At 41.6% G+C, this 23903-nt stretch overlaps 1 protein-coding gene across 2 annotated transcripts in view; it reads right to left on the reverse strand.

Moving 5' to 3' along the window:
* Positions 1 to 23836, reverse strand: part of TMTC1 (transmembrane O-mannosyltransferase targeting cadherins 1) — a 265193-nt gene extending 241357 nt beyond the window's left edge. The window contains exons 1-2 of one of the 2 annotated variants that reach the window (XM_007446305.1): positions 23491 to 23792; positions 6260 to 6437 (exon numbers count right to left, since the gene is read on the reverse strand). In XM_007446305.1, coding sequence (XP_007446367.1) covers positions 6260 to 6437; positions 23491 to 23792 — 480 coding nt within the window. Of the gene's footprint in view, positions 1 to 6259; positions 6438 to 23490 lie in introns of both variants that reach the window. The other variant, XM_007446306.1, reaches the window with a different exon arrangement.
* Positions 23837 to 23903: the final 67 nt, after the last annotated feature.

The following is a 23903-nucleotide window of genomic DNA, read 5'->3' on the forward strand; positions in this document are numbered from 1 at the left end:
GTGAGACTCTTAACAGTGAGACGGGTTTTTCTGCATGATGTATGGAAACCATCTTTTTACTTTAAGGTTTAAATGTATGATATTTTATGTTAACTTTATTAGATAATCCAGTATGTCTATTAGTGACAGTGTGGTTTCACCTCGGTGTCAAGGCCAGCTCACACTCACAGTACGTAAAGCAACAACTGCACACGGTTCACTTGTGAAGCCCAGGCCTGCTCAGGCTACAGCACCGCCCCTTTGAGCACTGAGCTCGGCATCACCAGCAAGGCCTCTGGGAGGTTAAACAGAGAGCCCAGCTCGCCAGCAACAAAGTCCTGGGATAAGGCCCAGGCGTCTGGGCCCAGGGGGACACCCATCACAGCACTACCGCTGTGGCCAACTCAGACAACAGCAGGACTCGCAAGCTGATATTGGGTGCGGCAAGCTGGAATGAGGCAATCACAAGCTAGGCAAGCATAACGAATGCCTTCAAGGCGCCTGAAGCCCTGCTTCTCAAACTGTAGTCAGCTAGCTCTGCCGGGAAACAGCAGCAGCAATAGCAGCGTGTGCCAGCTGGACGCGCCCAGATTTGAAGAATGGAGTGTCCCTTGGAGCAGAAGCTCAGAGGGCGTGTTGAAATGTCAGTGCTAACACTGAGAGACTCTGCTGCCAGCTCCAAACCACCAAGCAGTCACTGGACACCTACTCTATATCCCTGTTAAGCTGGGGTCTCTGGGGCAAGGGGGTTAGTGTCTTAAAAACAAGGTGCTTGTCATCAACTACTATCTGTCCGGACTAGCCACACAGTGAGTCAATTCGTCAACATCATCTTGTTCAGTAATTGCATGTTTCACGCCGGTCAACAGACATTTAACAAGTGCCTCCTATTTGTCAGGTATTATGCCAGCTGGAGGGATTAAAGCTGCCCCAAGCAGTTAACATCTGGTGAGGAGTCAAAGAGGGTATAAGAGGTTACAAGGAAACTGCATGTATTGTAAAGAGGAGAAATCACTGCCATGAGAAGACTGAAGGCATTAATTTGGACTGTAGGATCGGGAAGGCTTCGTGGAAAGACTGGCCTTATTCACTGAGACTTAAAGGTCAAGCAAGGAGGACTTCAGGAAACTCAAGATGGGGATGTGAATCTTGGGCCAGAGAGGGAATGCAGAAGCATTCCAGGCAGAGGAAAGAGAGTCCTGAAAGCATACTGGGTGTTCCTGGAAGGGGAGGTTAAAGTGATGAGAGCATGGAATAAATGAAAAGGGGGTGGGAGTGGGCAACAGGAAGCAAGATGGAACATCAAGTTGTCACCCCTTGGGCTTGATCCCGTGACAATGCAGGCTGAACCTAGGGTGCTGGGAAGTACAAAAGGACTTGGTCAAAAGTACAAAGAGATGGAGAGCATGTATTTCTTCCCTTAAGCTTCGGGTTTCCATCACCAAGCAGGTAGCTGTAACCTGGGAACTGTATTCCTTTAACAAATATTCAAACATTTGAAAAAAATCAGTGAACATAATTGAGTAGAATTCAAATAATGTAACATTCAGATCTCCTAGCAGGCTTCACAGAATCACATGTGGAAACTGCGAAGTAAGGACTTAATTTGCCCCCAAAACTTGTTATTTCTTGGACTATCACTATTATATTATATTTATTAATTATTTTACCTGAAAAATGAGTTCTATTGGTAGCAGACTGAGCCAGGAACACACACTTAACACATGGCAACAGCTGAAAGCCAAACTGGCTGATTAGATCATGACCAATTTTCTCCTAAGTACTCTTGTCCCAGCTGTGGACATGTCAACCCTAACCTTCAACTCCATGTGTCAGCATTTCCTGCTCTTGCTTTTGACTGGACAGAAGTGCATTCCTTCAAACAGTAATGTCTCTATGATGATAAGTTTTAATTCTCATAGGAGAATTAAAATGATTTCCCAATTTTCCCAATTTCTCTACTGATTTTTCTCATGATTCGGGATTCAGAAAAACATAAATTTCCCAAGAAATATACTGTCAGGAAACCCAAGAATCACAAGGCCTTCAATGAGGAAAGCTCTAGGTCTACCTTATTCACTGCTATAGCCCTGCACTGACTGATTGTATTATAGTCACTCAAATATTTGTTGAAAAATTACATAAATAAATGAATTTATTCCTCTCTACTTAAACTGGAAATAATTTTTCCCTTCGCTGGAATTTCAGTTTTATTACAACATATTGCTTTGTCTTGTACGTATTTATGTGTATGCTCTTTGGCTTTTCTAGGAGCTTATGAACAAACTGTGGGTAGGGACCCCACTGCCCACCCACATACCTCCTTGGCACCTAGCAGAGGGCCTGCACTAAGCAAGCACTCGTTTAACAATTTGTTGGTTACGTAATTAAGAAAGCAAATCCTTAATCATATCAACATGTTTACACTAAACCCTCCCGCCCCCAATTTAAGCCCCCCATCCTTCCTGCTGTAATTTATGGTCTCATTTTGTTCTTGTTTAACAAAGAGGAGACACATCCTACTAACTTCCTCTTTCATCACACTATGGTCTGTTTTTCTTTTTCTCAAATAATGTTTCACTATGTTTTCATAACACACATTTCTTTTTCTCTATTTCTCTGCCCTCCTTTCTAGAAACCTGAGCTAATATCTATAATTAAATAACAGTCTCTTGATTTTACTTTCCAGTACAGTTTATTATATAGGTCAAATTTCTTTGCCTTCTTATGCCTCCCCCATCTCCTTGTGAATGCAAATAGTTTCTTTAAGATTTTTCCCCAAATAAATGTCTAGCTCTCAGTCTCCTTTGTCCCCATAATTGTGTTACCATGGATTTTTTTTTTTCCGATTAGTACAAAAGCTGCTTGAAACCTTTTTTTTTTTTTAACATCTTTATTGGAGCATAACTGCTTTACAATGGTGTGTTAGTTTCTGCTGTATAACAAAGTGAATCAGCTATACATATACATATATCCCCATATCCCTTCCCTCTTGCATCTCCTTCCCACCCTCCCTATCCCACCCCTCTAGGTGGACACACAGCACCGAGCTGATCTCTCTGTGTGATGCAGCTGCTTCCCACTAACTATCTATTTTACATTTGGTAGTGTATATATGTCCATGCCACTCTCTCACTTCGTCCCGGTTTCCCCTTCCCCCTCCCCACGTCCTCAAGTCCATTCTCTATGTCTGTGTCTTTATTCCTGTCCTGCCCCTACGTTCTTCAGAACCATTATTTTTGTTTTAGATTCCATATATATGTGTTAGCATACGGTATTTGTGAAACCCTTTCTTACAGGTCATTTTGCTAACAGGATTTTCCTTTTTTCTTAGAACTCCAGCTAGCTCATGATCACACTGTCCGAGATTACCTGCATTTTATGCTCTCCCTCTCTGCAAGCACAGAATTAGGACCGTTCTTATTCTACTCATTTGTTCTTTCCTACAAAAATTTTCTCCAAGACACTCTAAGCACAAATTTTTAACTCTACTTATGAAATTATTTGTCAGAAACATAATATTGTCGATGGGCTTAGATTAAAACATTGCCACTGACCTGGTGTCATATATTCTATACGGCTAGGAGTAGTGGTCCTTGATTATTTCTCTTCATCTAACAATCATATTGAAAACTTATGCATTGCTCTCATCTTTTAAAATTCACATCTAAAATTTTTCATCATAATTTTAAATAATTCAAAGGCTCTAACTTCCTGTGCATTTTGGAAACTGACATTTTAAAACAACGCCATAATGTGACTCCTTTAAATGTACCAAATGCACCTGAAACATTCCACAGCAATTTGAAGCTCACCATGTTCCCCTTACACAAATATGAACAGGCTCTTCTCTAAATGATAGACATTTTACACCCTTTCCCCTTAAACTCATATTTCCATTTTATTTCCCCCTCAGCATTTTTTCTTAATGTGTTATAGTTACATTTTTAAATATTCTATTTATTATCTCTCTCTGTAGTAAAAATACATATGCAATTAAATTTATTTTTTTAATTTCCTGTGATCAAAACACCTAAGTGCTGAATTTTCAATTTTGTGTTATTAGTCCAATTACTATTATTTTCAATTATTAAATACATCGTAAGTTAGAAAAAATGATAATTATTAAATATAAAAAATACACCTCTTAATAATACAGTTGTAGCTTTCTTTTTAATAAATTCAGTTATCTATGACTGAATATTATTTTTTGTTAGAATAAGAAAGCATGCGGCATCAGTTCTATCTGTAGCTTTTGTATTTAAACACTGCTTACATAAATGGGGACAGAAGTAGCCATGTTATACAGTGACTTAATTCTTTGAACACCCAAGTTATTTGAAAAATCGTAGTGATCTATCATCTTGCATAATGCTTAATGATCTACCAGCTGACAATTCTATCAGGTTCTCCTTTAATCTGGCTGAAAGCAAATAAATGAAGTGTACCCATCATTAGAGTTACCTGTTATTAGTTTCGTTTGCTTTCACAGTTTCTCAGAAGTACAGCAAAAAGGCTTGACCGAGACTTTGCAAAGGACTATTACTTATACTTAATTGCAAAGGACTATTACTTATACTTAATAGTCTTCCACTTACAGGTACCTTGTTCAGTCCAAAATACCCAGAAAGGGCTGGGAAAAGTACCCTTAAGAAAGTAATTTTTTATAAAATAATTTTCTTCTTTATCACTTGCTCTTTATCACTCTCACTTGTGTCAAAACCTTGAGCTTACAGATTTAGAATTTTGTTTGTGGCAAACGTCCATCATATGGCCTAACCATTTCTCATTATTAAACCAATTGGCCAAATCAGACTTCTTGTGTCAGATCAAATGAACATATTATACATCCCCATGACAACCAGAATCTCACAGGCCATCACAGCCTACTTCTAATGCTATGCTGCATTCCTCACAGAAATATGTAAAGACAGAAAAAGAAAGGAAGCCCTACTTTGGGTTTATGATGCCTTAATTAGAGGAGACTTGGCTGACACCAATATATCAAATTGTTTCATTGTAAGGTGCCTGTTTGTACCCCTGGGGCATAGTAAATGTATGCAAGACATTCCTTATTTTTCTTTAAATAAGAAAAAGGCAATTGAAAGGGGAACAGGGAGAGGAGAATCAATTTGACACCTTTCCCCCAGGTGTGCACTCAGACCCAGATGTGAACTGTAGGAAAGTGTCCGGATGCAATCTGAGCCTCTGGAAACAATTCTTTTAAAACTGTGGTACCCACATACCCTTGGAAAGTCTTCAACCACCCGTAGCAATACACATGAAATAAACCAACCGTGGTTATTGAGATGTGAAACGAGGTTAGCTGGATGACGCCATCTTGGTGCATGATTAAGTCCATATTTTAAATAAGAGCACAGATCTAAACTATCTATATTTTCTAAATAAATTTCTCATTATCCACCAAATGACTACAATTCATACTAAATAACTTGGAAAACTGATGGTAAGTCTCCTAAATGTGTCTAACTTGAAGAATGTTAGTTCAGCTTTTTATAGTCTCCCGCCTAGCACTTACAGTTCTGCATCATGAATATTATAAACATAAAGCAGAGTGAGAAAAGGTTAAAAAATTGTAGAGTATTATACATAGAAAACCCTAAAGACTCCACAAAAATACTGTTGTAACTAATAAATGAATTCAGTAAGTTTGCAGGATTTACGATTACAATACTCAGTTATGTTTCTATATACCAAGAACAAATTATCCAAAATAGAAATTAAGAAAACAATCCCCATTACAATAGCATCAAAAAAATTAAAGTACTTAGAAATAAATTTAATCAAGGCAGTGAAATAGCTGTACACTGAATACTATAAAACTTTGGTGAAGGAAATTTAAGAAGATACAAATAAGTGGAAAGATAATCTGTTCATGGATTCGAAAAATGAATACTGTTAAGATGCCCAAAAAAAAAAAAAAAAAGAAAAAATTTTAGAACACGAACAATGACTCAGCGTTAAGTATCTCAAAATGCCCCTTGCTGTTTAAAACACATTAGGACTTAAGTTTTCTGCAGATAAAGAACTGTGGTCATTTATTACCACCTGTAATAATAACAGTGGTTATTTAGAAAAGCAGTGAAGTCCTGAAGGTGCAGTAAAGGCCATTTGAACATTCAGAAACAAAAGTTGTCCAGCAGAATGATTTATATATAAAGATAAACACTTTAGTAGAGCTTTAAATTCACATGGTTTCGAAAGGGGAAAAGGATCACTTTTTTGCTTCATTATTTCATTGAGTTCCAATGACACTCACCGCCTCTGTGTGAACAGGATGCACAGCAAAAAGCAATGCCGTAACGAAAGCAAGTCCACGATTCTTGAAGACAGTTTTGTCACAGGTGTACATCAGCACAAGGGTCACTAGGCAGTGTAAAATGATATTTACTGCATGAAAGTAGAATGGGTTCATGCCAGTCAAAAAGATGTTTAGCCTGTAAAAACAAACAAAAACTGAATTAGCTACAAACAGAACATAAGCACAAGCAAAGGGAATCCATCATTTTAAAAGATAAGTTATTCAATTAATTATTTTTAAATGATTCCCAATATCAGGTGATTCTGTACATTTGAGTATAATTCTTTTCCTATCTAAAAGTTTTGCTATCTGCAGAAATCACTGCAAATGCAATACAATATTACTTCAGAAAACTGTGGCCTCACTGAGAAGGCAGGCAGACAGGCATGCAACCCCTTTTTCCCTCACTCCCTGGCTGATGCAAACACCCCCCAGTACCATGGCCACCTCTTCGTAAGCAGCTGAGTGTTAGAGGCAAGTCCACAGTGCTGTGGGTCAGAGCCATGGCCACCACAGATTAGAAAAAGACCAGGAAAGTGCGGCTGTGGTCAAGGTTGAGACAAACCAGGTATGACTGTGTTCTCTCACCCACGGTGACACCAGGAACCAAATTTTCAGATTACGCACAAGGAATCATTGTTAATTACCACTTCACAAGGGATCTTCAGGGCACCTATCCACAATTACCAGCTGTAGCAGAAATTATAAGGATGAGAAAGAACATAGCATTTCAGAATTTGTATTAAATGTTTTCTAACATAAATTCCTATAGATCTCAGAATCTGAATTCTAGGATTACGACAAAGAAACTAAAAAGAGAACCACAAAGAGAAGGGAAATGAATTGTTCAACATCTTAAAAAACACTTTCCTAAGACAGAAATGCACAACAGAGAGACTTCTGAAGGTAGCCTTTAATTTAAAAACAGGACAGAATGTCCCCAACTGAGTCTGTAGGGTTATAGAAAAGATACAATTGTATAGGGAAGGGTTCTCTTGGGAGAGCATACACACCCTAAGTGGTACTGCCTATAGCTGTCTAGACTCCAGCCCAGTTTACCAAAACAGTAATACCACAACTTTATTCTCATGCTCTTGATCTGCTTCTCCTACACAAACACCTCCTGTTTGCCAAAAACAATTAAGAATCTAAAAGTCAACTTTAGCGATGGCATATGCATATTCTAAACACTTGACTTGATTCATACACAGCTTTAACCTACAGAATTTTAAACATCTCAGGCTTTATTTGGACATATGAATCTAAATGTCATAGTCACTTAATCAACTCAATTTTCATTCCCACTGAAGTAATCATGGTCCTAACTAAGCCTAGAAAAATGAATTGCTGTGAGGGATCCAACTCCAGGGCTCCAATGCAAGATCCCAGACAGCTGTGTTGACAGACCCATGAGTCTACGCACACCCCCAAGATCCTTAAGTTAGGAGTCCGGTGTGAAATACCTCATTCAGAAGGAAAGAGGAAAGGGCAGTGATCTAGGGGACGTCCAGCTAAAGAAGGGAGAACAGCATCCCTCCCATTTCAGTACAAGAGGACGCCCACAGGCCGATAGAGCTGCCGGAAATCAGAAAGCTCAGGATAGCTGAGGAAGGACAAGACCAAGTCCCTAACCTCGGGGAACGGGGGTGCAGTTCCCTGACAGCCCATCCCCCTGAGGTTGATTTTACACTGTTTCTCACTTCATCAGGCTGAGTTTTCCAGACCAGCTAAGCCATTCATTTAAAATTCATTCACACCCATCTCAATGAGAGAAAACAGGCAATCTCACATGTGGTAGGTGGGTGCCCAAACTGAAAGGTCTCTAGGTTGTCGACATGTATCAAAGGCTTTAAAAATTATACAACTTTTGGCCAAAAATTCCACTTCTAGGAATTTTCTGTAAGGAAATAACCAGAAAAGTATTCAAAAAATATATATACATATATATGTGATATTGTGATATAGTAAGAAATATATATTTTGATCTTCATCCCAACTCCTGGTCAGAGGCCCTAAAACCTTTGTAATTTCCGAAGTGATACACGTGCTAGGAACGTCTTTTGTTTTAATATTTGGTCTCTGCCCCCAAGTTCCTGGCACTAGGCTCGTAAATTCCTTGCAATTTCCTAAGTGATAAGAGCAATGGGAGCACCTTTTGTTCTAATCCTTGGTCTTTGGCCCTGGTTCCTGACACAGAGCTCCTAAATCCCTTGGATTCCCTGGGAGATAGGAGTGTCTTTTGTTCTAATGAGGTGACTTTTACTCGGCTCCTGGATGACTTCAGGATGGGGGCTGGTCACGAGAAAGATCACGTGGGATTATAAGCTTGGAACTTTCAGCCCTACCCCCATCCTCAGAGAGGGCACAGGTGAGGGAGGCTGAGTTAATAATCGATCATGCCTACGTGATGAAGCTTCCATAAAATTCCCTGAACTATGGGGTTTGGAGAGATTTCAGGTTGGTGAACACATCAACATGCCCAGAGAGTGATGCAGCCCAACTCCACAGGGACAGAAGCTCCTGCACTCAGAACCCTCCAGACCTTAATCTGTGCATCACTTCACCTGGCTGTTTATCTGTACACTTTATCATACCCTTCTTTATGTAATAAACTGGTAAACATAAGTGTTTCTCTGAATTCTGTGAGCCATTACAGCAAATTATCAAAGCTGAGGAGGGGGTTCTGGGAACCCTCAACTTGTAGCCAGGTCAGACATAAATGGGGGTAACCTGGGGACCCAGTACTTGCGACTGGTGTCTGAAGTAGGGCAATCGTGTAGAACCAAGCCCTTACCCGGGCGGATCTGATGCTAACTCCAGGTAGGGAGTGTCAGGACTGAATCGAATTCTAGGACACCCAGCAGGTGTCGGAGAATTGCTTGGTGTGGGAGCAAACTCCCACAAGAAGTCTTGTGTGTGTGAGTAGAGGAAGAGATGGGAATGGCCCTGTCAATCTAAAAGATGCACCTCACTGTGTTAATTACAAAAACAGCAATAAAGAGAAGGGAAGACACCTAATAAACCAAAACCCTTATGGATTTGACTATTCCCGCACATATTATACTTTAGATCATAACTCTGGATTAAAAATAATAGCACTGTTTCTAAAAAGAAAACAAAAGACCTATTATTTTTCTAATTTATTTGTTATTCAACCATTTGGAAAGTAAAAAGCATCACTGAAGACGACTGACCGTATTACTATATTACCACACTTTTATGAGGTACTTAACATACATTCCTTTCCCCTTCCAAAATGATACAAAATAGTAGGCATGAGTCACCTTTGTGTCCATATGTATCATATCTGAAAAGATGCAGATGTTATCCATATAGATTATTTCTGGAAATTGGTTAGGACAGAGTGCTTGGTGTTTTAAGTGAATTCAAGTAGATGCCAAAATATATTTTTTTAATTGCTGAATGGGGAACCACTGCAGTGATGAGGTGGCAGTGTGAAGGCCTCTCACGTGGTACCTGACACTAGTGAATCTAAGCTTTGAGAAATCACCAAGAATCTAGAATTAGGAGAGTTTTCTAAATGTTTAAAAGATGGAGAAAGAACTCTCCGAATTATAGACAAGTGAGCTTAAGATGAAATGATGACAAAATTTTAGAACTTATTCTATTTGTGAGCACTGGAAAAAGAATCTGATTCTGGGAGCCAACAGGGGTTCACAAAAAGGGAGTTAACTGACTAATCTCACAGGTTAATAGGAGAGGGGATGTGATAGATGCATCACATCTTTATTTTAACAAAGACATTTATCAGAATCTCTCATGATCTCCTTGCATACAAGATAGAATAAGACAGGTTTGAGCACACACAAAGAGTGGTGAATAACAAATCAGTGTCTCCTCGGATGGAGACCTCCAGGGTACGTCACAGGGTTCTGATAATATCTCTGAGCTGTCCAATATTTTTACCAAAATCTTAAATGAATCTATAGTGTATGCTAACCAAGCCTGCAGAAGGCCTGTATCTGGGAAGGAGAGTTAGTTACTGTACTGGGAGACTGAGTTTCACAAAGAATTTAAACGCTTGAAATTGTTACTTAATTCTAACAGGATTCGACAGAATACGGGTGACAGTAAAGACCCACATTTGGACATAAAAGAGAACAAGATATTCGCAATCCAGATTGAAACTCTACACATGGTCTGTCCAAGGGCTATTAGTCTATCCTAAGCTCAGAGTTACTATGTCCTGGTCACCGAAACAGACCAAACTACCAATAGACAGTCAGGGAACCACCTAAGTCAATATTTTTCATTTCAATTCACTCCAACAGATATTTATTGAGCAACTGCTAGATGCCAGGTATAACGTGGAGCCCAGAGATACAAAGAGAAGACACAGCATTGGCTACTGAAGAGTGAACAGCATAGCAGGTGAAAGAGAGAAGAAACAGAGGAAGATTAAAAGTGAGAGAATTCTAGCAGGAGGCGAACCTACCAGGTACAGATAAGGAAGAGGGAGGTGTCCTCTGTGCAAGTGGGAAAGGGAACGTGGGTGGTATCCAATGTGGGGCAGCAGCCCCTCAGGGTGCTGCTTCAACGCCAGAGCACCTTCACAGGACAGCTCCAGGATGCTGGGGGAAGGGTCTCTAAGTGATGTCTCAGTGAGATAGGCTTGAGGAAATGGGGGGCACTCAGCCTGGAGAAAGATGGCAGACAGAAATGATACCAAGTTCTCCGGGGGAAAGGATCTCTGACATATTCATGGCTACATCCCCAGTGTCTAGCACAGTGCCTGGTGCATGCTCGTCACACAATAAAACAGGTGATTTCATATAAAAACTTCCAGCTTCTCTTCAAATATTAGAAGACCTGGCAACTCTGGTATTCCATGGCTGCATGGACATACCTGGGTGCCCATTTAGGTGGTTCAAGTACTCACAGTTTGCCATGGGGTCTGCCAACTAACTACTGAGAGGCAGACTTCAGCTCAAAGAAAGATGTAAGATCTAAAACTAGAATCTGTGTTTGGGATAACCAGAAATGTCCACACAGAGATGCGATAACAGCCTACCTTAAACACCATTTAGAGAGGACAGTCTCTCAGGTTCCACGTCACCCTGAACGTACTTCCATCATAAAATTTAATCAGTTTTCTAAAACTCTTTTACTACACTCCTCAAATGTTATGAGCATTTTCATACATTTTTAGAAATTAATTTTTTGTCACTGTATCCATCTCACTTAGCACACAGTAGATTCTAAGTAAAGGTTTACTGAACGAACAAATAAACTTACATGAAGTTGGAAAAGATCATCTTTCTCTTTCTATTCAAAGAATCTCTAACTTTATTTGATTTAGCCTTCCTTTCTCATTTAAAGGTAGGCCAAGCAATAGGAAGTAAAACAACGTTTTTTTTCTAAAATAATCTTAATAGGCATGCCTACTGGCTGAAAGCCTTCCAGATTTTGGCAAACAGAACGTAAAGAGCCCCGTCTCTGTCTGAAATCCTCGGCCTCTTCGTAAAAGTGCCCAGAAAGTGGGGGGGCCATACTGAGCTCACAGCAATTGGAAGGCACCTGTTCCCAGGAAAGGTCACAGGGTCACACAGTTTGGCATCAAGCAGCCACAGGAGGAGGGGTAGGAGAGGAGAAGAAAGTTATTGGTTGCCCCTCACCCAGCAATGCACACCTCACAGCCTAGAGCTCTAGATAAAGCCCATTATTCTCTTTTAGTTTTCTTCTTCGAAAAATACCTCTGGTTTAGGAAAAACATAAAAACAGCCTGTATCTCTGCAAGAGACTTCTACTAGGGAATATACTAGGGTCCCTCCTCAAGGGGACCCCAACTCTGTTTCAGTCAAACAGCCATACGTCAATGAACTGGCAGGGGTCTGGAAACTGCGTGAGAGGTCGTGACGCTCCATCGCCGTGACTCATGTCTAGTTCTGGGCCCTGAACCTGGAATTTTCCTGGTGTATAGATCAAGTAACATTTAAGAGGGCCGCCTGACTACTTCATGCCACCACCAATGATCCCTGTGGGCCAAAACATTCTGATTATCACGGCATCCCCATGCCTGTCAAAGCAAATGCTCTCACCTAGTCTTTGGCAGCTAAGCTCTGCCACTTGGCCTCTGGAACTCCAGGATCCCATCACCCCCAGTGGAGTTGGAAAACCCACCTCAATGGCAGCATCTCCCACATCACACTCGGTCTACAGAAAAGAAACAACACAGAGCTTCCCAACCTTGCAGGCACTCCCTCACTAATGTATTTCTCAATGTTTCAATGAAGGGAGAAGCACCTGGCCCTCTCAGGGAATGCAGTAGAGGGTGGGAGTGAGGTGTGTGCAGACGATGTGATAAATGCACCCCAACATTCCTATCTCAATGAGCTTCTGGATTCCTTTCTCTGCCATGCCAGGGAGATTTTGGCATCTCAACCTCATTAAGCATAGACTTCCACTGAGTCCCAGTGGTTCCCTGGATTCTCAATCACCAGTGTGCTAGTTGCAACTGCTGATTCCCTAATCCCATGCCAAGATATTTTAAGCCAGTAGATCTGAGATGGGGCCCAGAGATCTGCCCTAAGCAACCCAGTGATTCAAGACAGGTGATACTCAGAACAATAATACCCAGGTCTCAAAGCTTAAGGTAAGGCTGCATATGGTTGCCATGCTTACCAGAAAAAAATCCAGTTTTCTCAGCAATAACACAACATACATTCTTTTCCAGTAAGACTATAAACCTGGGAAAAGAAAAAATTAAATGTACCTCTCATCTTCTGTTTTTTGTTTGTTTGTTTGTTTTTGTTTTTTTTGTGGTACATGGGCCTCTCACTGCTGTGGCCTCTCCCGTTGCGGAGCACAGGCTCCGGATGAGCAGGCTCAGCGGCCATGGCTCACGGGCCCAGCCGCTCCACGGCATGTGGGATCTTCCCGGACCGGGGCACGAACCCGTGTCCCCTGCATCGGCAGGCGGACTCCCAACCACTGTGCCATCAGGGAAGCCCTCATCTTCTGCTTTTGGTGTCTCAAATGATGGGTTATCCAACACCTTCCTGGTGACTTTCCACAGCCCAGTTCTAGTTCTCCTGTCTTCCTGTATCACCGTTCATTTTTCTTCTTCTTACCTCCTGCCTTCATTACAGCTCTCATCCTTCTAAATGCTTTCCATAGTCTTAGATCATTCAGCCAATAAACAACGACATCTGGTTCTTCTCATTTTTCCTCTAAGGAGAATCCCTTAGGCCCTTAATCATTCTAGTTGCTCTTCTTTTGCATTCCCTCCAGTACCAGGAATAAATCAGCAAATCGTCATCACTTCATGTATATAAAGAACCAAAGGATGCAGTTCCAAGGCACCAGTGTAAACAAAAGTGCAGCGGGGAGATGGTGCCCTGAGGCCAAAGCAAAACTCATCCTCACCTGGCTCTGAGGAAGCTGTAGGGAGGGGTCAGGCAAAGGGGAGCCGGTCAGGAGGAGGCCGTTACAGTCTCTGTTGTCACATAGTACTCAGAGTAGCGACTGCATCAAAGAAAGGGTGAGGAAACTGAGGGCAGGAAGATCAGTGACCACAGAAGGAAGCAAGTCCCAGAAGAAAAGTCTTCCAGAAGTGAGTCAGTAAATAACAAAAATGAACAGATCAACACCAAATATAATATAGTTAGTTATACCTATAACTGAGCTGTCAATTTTTAGCAAATTTTTTTTCTTTCAAAGGTATATACGTTTGGGGCTTCCTTGGTGGCGCAGTGGTTGAGAGTCCACCTGCTGATGCAGGGGACGCGGGTTCGTGCCCCGGTCCGGGAAGATCCCACATGCCGCAGAGCGGCTGGTCCCGTGAGCCATGGCCGCTGAGCCTGCTCATCCGGAGCCTGTGCTCCGCAACGGGAGAGGCCACAACAGTGAGAGGCCTGCGTACCGCAAAAAAAAAAAAAAAATACCCTCATGATACAGAAATATATTCTTCTCATTTTCTATCCCTCCTACACCACCAGACAGACTGTAGTCTAAAGGCTATCTTACGTCTAAAACATATCCTAACAGGCAAGGATGCTAACCTCCTCCTCTTGGGGTTTCTAAGATAAACTTAGTTTGGCATGAAATTTTCAGAGAACTTTTTTTTCATTTTTCTCTATAAAACCTTTATTGCCTCCAATCACATTTTTCCTTAACTACATCCATCACTGAACATCCTAGACAATCTAGTCAAACATCCTAAACAGTCTTCACTTGTCTCCTATCACAGACTTAGAAAACAAAATTATGTCTTGTAGCAATAGACCATCTCAAAATGAATTCCCATAGAGGTCAAACCAAAAGGAACATGCCACCATTTCTTCTAGGTTTTGGGCACAGCGGTTAGAGCTGATTTTCATGGTTGGCATATCATTTGTGACTAAAAGATGCAAACTGATGCAAAAAACTCTCAAGATCAAAACATTAAAATGTTGCAAATCCTTACAGCTGCAATATTAAGATATTCTATTTTTTAACTGACATTTTAAACCAGCCACTTTCACTCATCTGGTTTATATTACCAACAGAGCCTTCAATAAAATAAAACTTTATAGAGAACTAGTAGAATACTATGATTCAACAGCCTAAACATGGAAAGAGAATTGAGGTCATTTAATTTGCCTTCACTTCCCCATCTTTAACATGGAAAAACCGCTGGTCCTTTCTTGTTGAAGGAAGCTTCTCCTTGCTTCTTGATATGGAATGGCACCGCTAACAATCCAGCAGGAGCTTCTCCTCAAGAGAAAGGGGGGTAGAAAGGAAATAAAATTTAAAAAGCTAAGCACCTTTTATATCAATCAGGACCATTTTTCAAGGTGGGTGTTATGGGCATTACGAGGTTTGGTTCTGTGTCAATTCAGTGTCTACAAAGTGACTTAATGTGCTTCACCTGATTCCACAGTTAAAAACACGTCATGGCCAGTGAAGGATAAAGAAGAAAAATAAAAAAGGTTACTGCTGCAGATTAAGTTTTCACAGATGTTTTGATTCTGCTCTACAACAGTCCAAAAATATTCCTGTGTGCCCTTGGAAATGAGATTATGAAAAGACTGAACAGAAGATTTGACTAGAGACAGAAATTCATTAGAACTCTAAATTCACTTCAAGCAACACAAAGAAATTATTATTTGTATCAGTTAAAGTTTGACCAGAGAAGCAGATCAGGAATGATACAGCAGAAGGAATTTGCTGCAGAGATTTGACCTTCCACAATCATGGCAACTCCTTACATAGCCTATGCAAGGCTGCTGCTACTGTGTCTATAACAAGTGGAACTCCAGCAGGGCAGGCATTCGAGCAGGAAGGATGGACTTGAAGTAGGGGAAAGCAAGGAGCGACTGGAACCCACAAAGATGAACTAGAATACACTTCTGTTTCTTGCAGCCTCCTAGGCTCCAACTTTAACTGTGGGAGTGGCTTGCAAACAGGCCAGCAGTCTCCACAGAGCTGCACACATACCTGCACCATGATTCCAAGTAGCTAAAGGAGATCTGGAGAATTCCGGAGGAGCTGCAGAATTAGCAGCTGTTGCACACCAGAGCAGCTTACTCAGCAAGCCTGGGGCAACCAGCACGAGCTGCGACACACCAAAACCTACACGCACCTTCTGAGTGGGTACATGGCTGAAACAGAACAGGACCCTATGCGGCCTTCCCAGGACAGACCCCACCCCACCCCACCCCCGACCCCATGTCCTCCGCCCGCATTTTGTCTGTAGAAAATCTTTAGTCAAAGAAAAAATTTAATCAGAGAAATGAGAAAATGCAGAAGCAAAGGAAAGCAGTCAAACAAGACTAAATAGTGTAGTCATTAAGCAAAGTCAAGGACTTTTAGTTCCTCCTCAGGGGCTATAGATAATATCCTGAGCCATATCTTTTGAGCTGTTTTGTAAATACTGAAACCCCCGTCAGGTGGAAGAAGTTAACTACCTGATGACCAGACTGTAGCCATCACATAAGCTGCCACAATTCCAAGAACTGGCCTCAAAGAAATGGGCACAAACCAACCCTGGAACTGACCCTGTGTTTAAAACAATCAAGATGATGCTCATCAGACCACCACCACATGACCAAGTTCAAGATGACTGTCAGAGCTGATTATGCTGTTCCTGTACACGGCCCCCTCCCTCCGCCTATACATCCCTCAAACACCCCTTTAAAAGCTCTTGTCCGTTGATTGTCAGTGAGGAGTTGGCCTTTGGACATGGGTCCATCTTCTCCCCTAGTTGTCGCCTCCAAAATAAGCAAACTTTCTTTTCCACCAACCTTTCCTCTCAAGTACTGGCTTTCCAGCGGTGAGCAGTGGGACTGCACTTTCGGGAACACGGCCACTTTGAGACAGGCTGGGACCTGAGACCCTTTGCTGCAGTGCTGCAATGCTTGCACCTAGACAAACCTCTCCTTGAGCAACAAAATACAAAGAAACTATATGGGACTAAAAATAAATGCTTGCATGCCCAGCTGGGGCAAATTCTGGAAAAAACATTCAAAGAGACCAATAACCCAACTGCCACTTTTGAAGGGCCCTGAGCACAAGCAGGACGCCGCACACGCCCCCTGCACCTGACACCACCTAATGGGTGGGCAAACCACCTAAGTCACCCCTCTGGCCTGACCCCTGGACACACTCCTACCCTCACCCCATGTAAGGAACAAGCTGGCCCCCCTCAGGAAGCGAGAACAGGCAAGGGAACCTGTTGCTTGTTCTCACTGCCCCCTGCTGCAGCAGGGGCCCCAATATAGCCTCGCCTGAATTTTCTGGCCTCAGTTCAATTTCTATTGATTAAGGAGGCCAAGAATCCTGGTCGGTAACCACTTCACTTTCACTTTCCAAACCTCGAAGAAATTTCTCCTGTCCAGCCCTTGCCCTGTACAACACAGGAAAGGAATTTCTAAGTCGTAGTTCCACTTTGCTAAATTGATATGATACAAATCACTGCACCTTCATAAGCTGCCTTCATTTTCCATTGTGCCCTGCCCTCCAAACTGGTAAAAGGAGACATTCTAATAATCCATTTCCTCACTTCAGCTGCTGCCCATTTCTTATGTGAGAAAAACTGTGAATAGTCTCTTTCTACACAAGTAAGTACCTTTATAATAACAAGCATTACAGGGACTTCCCTGGTGGTCCAGTGGCTAAGACTCCACTGCAGGGGGCAAAGGTTTGATCCCTGGTCAGGGAACTAAGATCCCCAGTGCGGATCTTTGGTGCGGCCAAAAAATTAAAAAGAAGAAAAAAAAAAAGCATTACACATCTTTATAAATAAAGTAATAAATTTTTTATGTTTATTCTTAAGGGAATTTCTAGCCGTTAGTATGTGTGACATTCATTCACTAAATCAAAGATAATACGTTTAATAAAAAAAAATCAGTTTGAGTTTTGCACAGGGAAAAACCCTGTTAAGAAGCTCAAAAGACTACCTATCGAGTAGAAGGAAATATTTACCAACCACATATCTGACAAAGGATTTATATCTAGTATGTATAAAGAAACCGCAAAACTCGACATTTAAAAAAAGATCCATTTAGAAAATCGACAAAAAATACGAAGAGAAAGTTTAACAAAGAGGACATACAGAAGGCAAATAGACACGTGAAAAAAAATTTAACACCATCAGCCATTAGGGAAATGCTAATTAAAGGCACAACTTCACACCTACCAGAAAGGCTACAATAAAAAACAGTGACAATACCAAATCTGGTGAGGAAGGAGAGAAACATACACTGCTGATAGGATGGATGGAAAACAGTTTATCAGTTTCTTAAAAAACTAAACATGCAACTACCATATGACCCAGCAATTGTACTCCTGAACATTTATCCCAGAGAAACAACTACTTGTGTTCACATAAAAACCTGTAAATGAATGTTTGTAGTGGCACTATTTGTAATAGCTAAGACCTGGAAACAACCCAGAAGTCCTTTAACAGGTGAATAACTAAACACACTGTGATACATCCATTCAATGGAATATTACTGAGCAATACAATGGAATGAACTATTGATACATGCAACAATCTGAATAAACTCCAGAGGATTATTCCGAGTGCAAAAAATCTCAAAGTTTACACCCTGTATGGTTCTAAATGGAACACCTGAAATGACAAAATTACATACAGATGGAGTACATATTAGTAGTTGTTATCAATTAGGTGTCTATAGCTATGATAGGAAAACATGAAGGCTCTTCGTGATAGAACTGTTCTATATCTTGACTGTGATGGTAGGCTCACGTGATAAAACTGCATAGACTAAATATACATTCAACAAAAAGAAAAAGAAAAAGAATATATGTAAAACTGATGAAACCTGAATAAAAACTGTGGATTGTATCAATGTCAACCCCCTGGTTGTGACTGTGTACTATAGTTATGCAAGATGTTACCACCCGGGAAAATGGATAAAGGATATGAGGGATTTCTATATTATTACTTACAGTTGCATAGGAATGTACAATTATCTCAAAATTCAACGTGTTTTTTAAAAAATGGGTTTGCAAAGCCAGATAAAGACACTACAAGAAAAGAAAAGTATAGGCCAATTTCCCTGATGAGCACAGATGCAAAAATCCACAACAAAATACTAGCAAACCAAATTCAACAACACATTAAAAAAATCACACACCATGAACAAGTGGGTTTTATCGCTGGGGTGCCAAGATGGCTCAACACACGCAAGTCAGTTAATGTGATACACTACATTAACAAAGCAAACAATAAAAATCACATGATCATAGTAAATAGATGCAGAAAAAAAATCTGATGAAATTCAACACACTTTAATGGTAAAAAAACTCTCAACAAACTAGGTTTATAGGGAATTTACCTCAACATAATAAAGAACATTTATGAATAGGCCACAGCTAACATCATACTCAACAGTGAAAAACTGAAAACTTTCCTGCTAAGATCAGGAACAAGGCATGAATGCCCACGCTTATCATTTCTATTCAGCATAGAACTGGAAGTCTTAGGTAGAGCAATTAGGCAAGGAAAAGAAATAAAAGATATCTAAATCAGAAAGGAAGAGGTAGAATTATCACTGTTTACAGATGACATGATCTTATATGTAGAAACCCTAAAGATGCCACCAAAAATCTATCAGAACTAATACACAAATTCAGTAAAGTTGCAGAATACAAAAATCAGCATACAAACATCAGCCGTATTTCTATACACTAAGAATGAACTATCCAAAATTAAGAAAACAATCTCATTTACTATAGCATCAAAAAGAATAAAATACTTAGGAATAAACTTAACCAAAGAGTTGAAAAACGTATACACTTACAACTACAAATCACTGATGAGAGAAATTAAAGACACAAATAAATGGAAAGACATCTGATGTTCATGAATGGGAAGACTTAATATTGTTAAAATGTCCATATCACCCAAAGCCATCTACAGATTCAATGTAATCCCTATCAAAATCCCAAGGCATTTTTTACAGAAAAAGAAAAAAATCATAAATTTCATACTGACCACGAAAGAACCTGAATAGATCAAGAAGAGCAAAGCTAAAGGTACCACACTTCCTGACTGCAAAATATATTCCAATGTTAACAGTAATTAAAACAGTACAGTACTGGCATAAAAACAGACATATAGACCAATGGAAAAGAATAGAGAAATTAACCCACATATATGTGGTCAAATGATCTTTAACAAGGGTTCCAAGAATACACAATGGGGAAAGTATAGTCTCTTCAATAAATGGTACTGGGAAAACTGGTTATCCACATGCAAAAGAACGAAACTAGGCCCTTATCTTACAACGTACACAAAAATCAACCCAAAAATGTATCAAAAATTTATATGTAAGACCTGAAACTGTAAAACTCCTAGAAGAAAAACACAGGGGAAAAACTTCATGATGTTAGGTTTGGCAGTGGTTTCTTAGATATGATAACAAAAGTATAAACAATAAAAGCAAAATTAGACAAGTGGGACTACATCAAACCATAAAGCCTTCACACAGCGAAGGAAACAAATCAACAGAGTGAAAAGGCAACCTACAGAAGAGGAGAAAATATGTGCAAACCAAATATCTCATATGTTGTTAATATCTAAAATACATAAGGAATTCCTACAACTTAAAGCAGAAGAAATTAAATAACCTGATTTTAAAATGGGCAAAGAACTTGAATAGACATTTTTCCAAAGAAGACATACAAATGGCCAATAGGTACTTGGAAAGATGCTTACATCACTAATCATCAAAATCTAATCATGCAAATCATGCACTAATCATGCAAATCAAAACCACAATGAGTTATCACCTCACTCCTGTTAGGTTGGCTTTTATGAAAAAAAAAAAAGGAAGCATTGGCAAGGATGTGAAGAATTTGGAACCCTTGTACACTATTGGCTAGAAAGTAAAATGGTGCAGCCACCATGGAAAACAGGATAGAGTTTTCTCAAAAAATTAAAAATACGATTACCATATGATTCAGCAATCCTACTTCTGGGTATATATCCAAAAGAATTGAAATCGGGATCTTGAAGAGATATATGCACTCCCATGTTCACTGCATTATTCACAATAACCAAGATATAAAAACAACCTAAGTGTCTATCGTTAGATGAATGGATAAAGAAAAGTGATACATATACACGATGTAATATTATTCAGCCTTAAAAAGGAGGAAATCCTGCAATGTGCAACAACATGGAAGAACTTGGAGAGCATTATGCTACGTGAAATAAGCCAGTCGCAGAAGTCCACTTATGTGAGGTACCTAAAGTAGTCAAACTCTTAGAAATAGTAAAATGGTGGTTGCCAAGGGTAGGATGAGAGGAGAGGGGCGCCAAGAGTTACTGTTCAACAGGTATATAGTTTCAATTATACTAGAGGAATAAGTGCTAGAGAGTGGCTGTACAACATTATAGCTGACAATACTGTATTGTGCACTTAAAAATTTAAGATGGTAGATCTCATGTTAGGTGTTCTTACAACAAAATTAATCATTAATTAATTGAATGGTTTTCAATTCTCAAAATTTCTGCTCAAACAAGCTTAAGATACAGTTAAGATAGTTTGAATATATTTCAAAGGCCACTTTGTGTTTTCACCGATTACCTAAAATAAAAATCATTAAAGTCATGATCTATGTAAAGTTCCTAGGCCAATGCTTGGTTCACACTGAATAGTTAATAAATGTGATTTTCTGTCCTTCCTTGCAACGATCTTCAGAGTTGTGTGGGCCTAACATCGTTAACGTAGTCCCTTATACATGCCCAGCCTCACGCTATTGCACTGGAAGATGCAGTTTCACCTCAGGTGACTGTGATGAGAAAGCCTCCACGTCTTATTCAAATCAATGCCTGTGAGTACAGAAAGGTTAGTTAAATTTCTCTTTCTGAAGAGGCACTATTACTTTCCAGTTAGTGCACCCTAGACTTGTAACTCAATCTTCTCAAAAAAAGAGGTATATCTTACACAACCAGTAAGACACACTCTACAAAGAGCAATGCATCTGAGCAACCAGGCTGCTTTTTATAACCAGTGAGTATCATAAATGAAGAGGTGCCCCCCTGCCCCCTCAATTCTCCTTCTCCTTTGCCCCTGTTCTGCACAACACCTGCTTTCCTCTTCATCAATGGCCTTGCCTCACTGTCTACTCCTTTCCTCTCCTTCTCTCTCTTCTGTCCCTGCCACCACCTGCACGAATTAAAAAAATTTTTTTTTTTAGAAAGTCAAGAAGTGAAGACACTCTTCCCCACCCTCCACCAAGTGGGCACAGGCATTTGACCCTGATCTTTGTACACAGAAAAAGCTCGGAGGAGGGACCTAGACGGTCTCCGTGGCTGTTATAAGCCCAGCACACCTCATGCTGTGAGCTACCACACCTTAAACTAACCAACAAACCTCTCTGTAATAAATGAAAAAGCAGGTCAATTTAGAAGTTACACACATATCGTGCCATCTAAGAATGTGCCATTTTAAGAAACATTTAGGGAAAAAAAGGACTGAGCAACTTAGTAGCTGAGATTATCTTTCAGCTGAAAAACAAAACTGCTTTCCAAAAGGATAAATGTTTATAAAACACTCTCTTCAGACTCAAATGTACTATTTCCTCACCCGCCTTAAAACATTCAACTTTCAGTTGAAGAATTAAGTACAATCGCTCTGGTTTCCTTTTCTAAGTCATCAGCCACCTGTCAAGAGACCTCAGCCTCCCGGCCTGGGCAGGCTTTTCAAGCTGTTTACCCTGTCTCGAATGACCAGTACCACAAAGACGGGTTCATATTACACCCGTTGGAAAATGCTTAAAACGCTGATGTTACTGAACCAATATTATTTCAACAGTTCTGTCCGGCACATTATAAGCTTAAATGCCGAGCCAAATTATAAGGAGCTGAGTCAAGCTCATGACGCGCGAGCCAGCACTCCCCTGGCATCAGCCTTTCTCCCCTTCCACCTGAAGCTAGCCGTCTTTTAAATTCAAGAAAATACTCCAGCCCGCAAAACCCTGGCGTTCTCCCGATTCCCTTTGCACCTTATTCACACTTGAAATGCTGAATCATGACTCCGAGATGGTAAAAGAAACACTACTTCAACTGGGACACCAGGACCCCCAGAGGATCCCACGCTTTCCTGCCTTCCTTTGCTTTGCACCTTTTAAAGTCTAAATCTGGAGCCCTTCCCGAAGATCGGCGAGGCTCCAGGAGCAGCCAAGTCTGCAGGTCGGGAGAGCGCCTCTGCCCGCTGTGCTGCTCCTCTCCAAACCCACGCAAGCCCTGGCAGCTCACGACTCCCAAGAAGATGACACACTCCCCGTCTGCACAGCTCACCAGCAGCCGCCGAGAAACCCCCAACTTCGAAGCTTCACCACCACAGCCACCCGCCCGGATCTCGTCGGGCCCGCGCCGGTCTCACTTGGCCACCGTACCACGGGGGTGAGGTGTGCGGAGGCGGGTGGGCTCCACCAGCCCACTCCCAGCCCTGGCCCCAGAGACCTGCCCGCCCAGAGCGCAGGCTCTCGAGAAACTCAATTCCAAGTCCCGGCCCGCGCCTCCTGAACCGCCCCGGGAATCCCAAGCAGCCGGGCGGAGGACCACTGAGCAGAGGGGCGTGGGCAGCCTGGAGAGGAGGGAGGCGTGGAGGGGAAGGGGCGGCGAGAAAAGAAACGGTCCCCAAGCCAGTCCCGCAACTTCTCCCAGCCCGGGTTGGGGGTGAGGAGAAACGGCGGCGGGGTGAGAGACTCACTTGAAGGTGAGGACGCAGAGCGGCCGGTAGGACTTGTGGCTGGTGTTCTCGGCCATGCCTTTGCCCCAGAAGTCGTTGGAAAAGATGCCCCAGCGCAGCGGGGCGCCGGGCCGCACGTCGGGGTTGTTGACGATCGCCCACACGTCGTCGTGCACGAACTCGCCCTGCAGGGAGCGGCCGTAGCACAGGCAGCTCGCCCCGGCCAGCAGCGCCGCGGCCCCAGGCGCCGAAAGTCCGCAGCCCCGCCGCCTGGAGGGCTCGCGGTCCCCGCCGCCGCCTCGGGCAGAGCTTGTCACTACCATCGCGCCGCCGCCGCTGTCCTGGCCTCTCCCGGGCGTCTGGCATCGTCCCCAGCCGGGGACCGGGCGGCGCGCGGCGACTGCCCGGAGGTGGGCTCGGGCATAGTCGGCGGC

Source organism: Lipotes vexillifer, unplaced genomic scaffold (assembly GCF_000442215.2).
Source record: "Lipotes vexillifer unplaced genomic scaffold, Lipotes_vexillifer_v1.1 scaffold477, whole genome shotgun sequence".
In the NCBI taxonomy this organism is placed as follows: domain Eukaryota; kingdom Metazoa; phylum Chordata; class Mammalia; order Artiodactyla; family Lipotidae; genus Lipotes; species Lipotes vexillifer.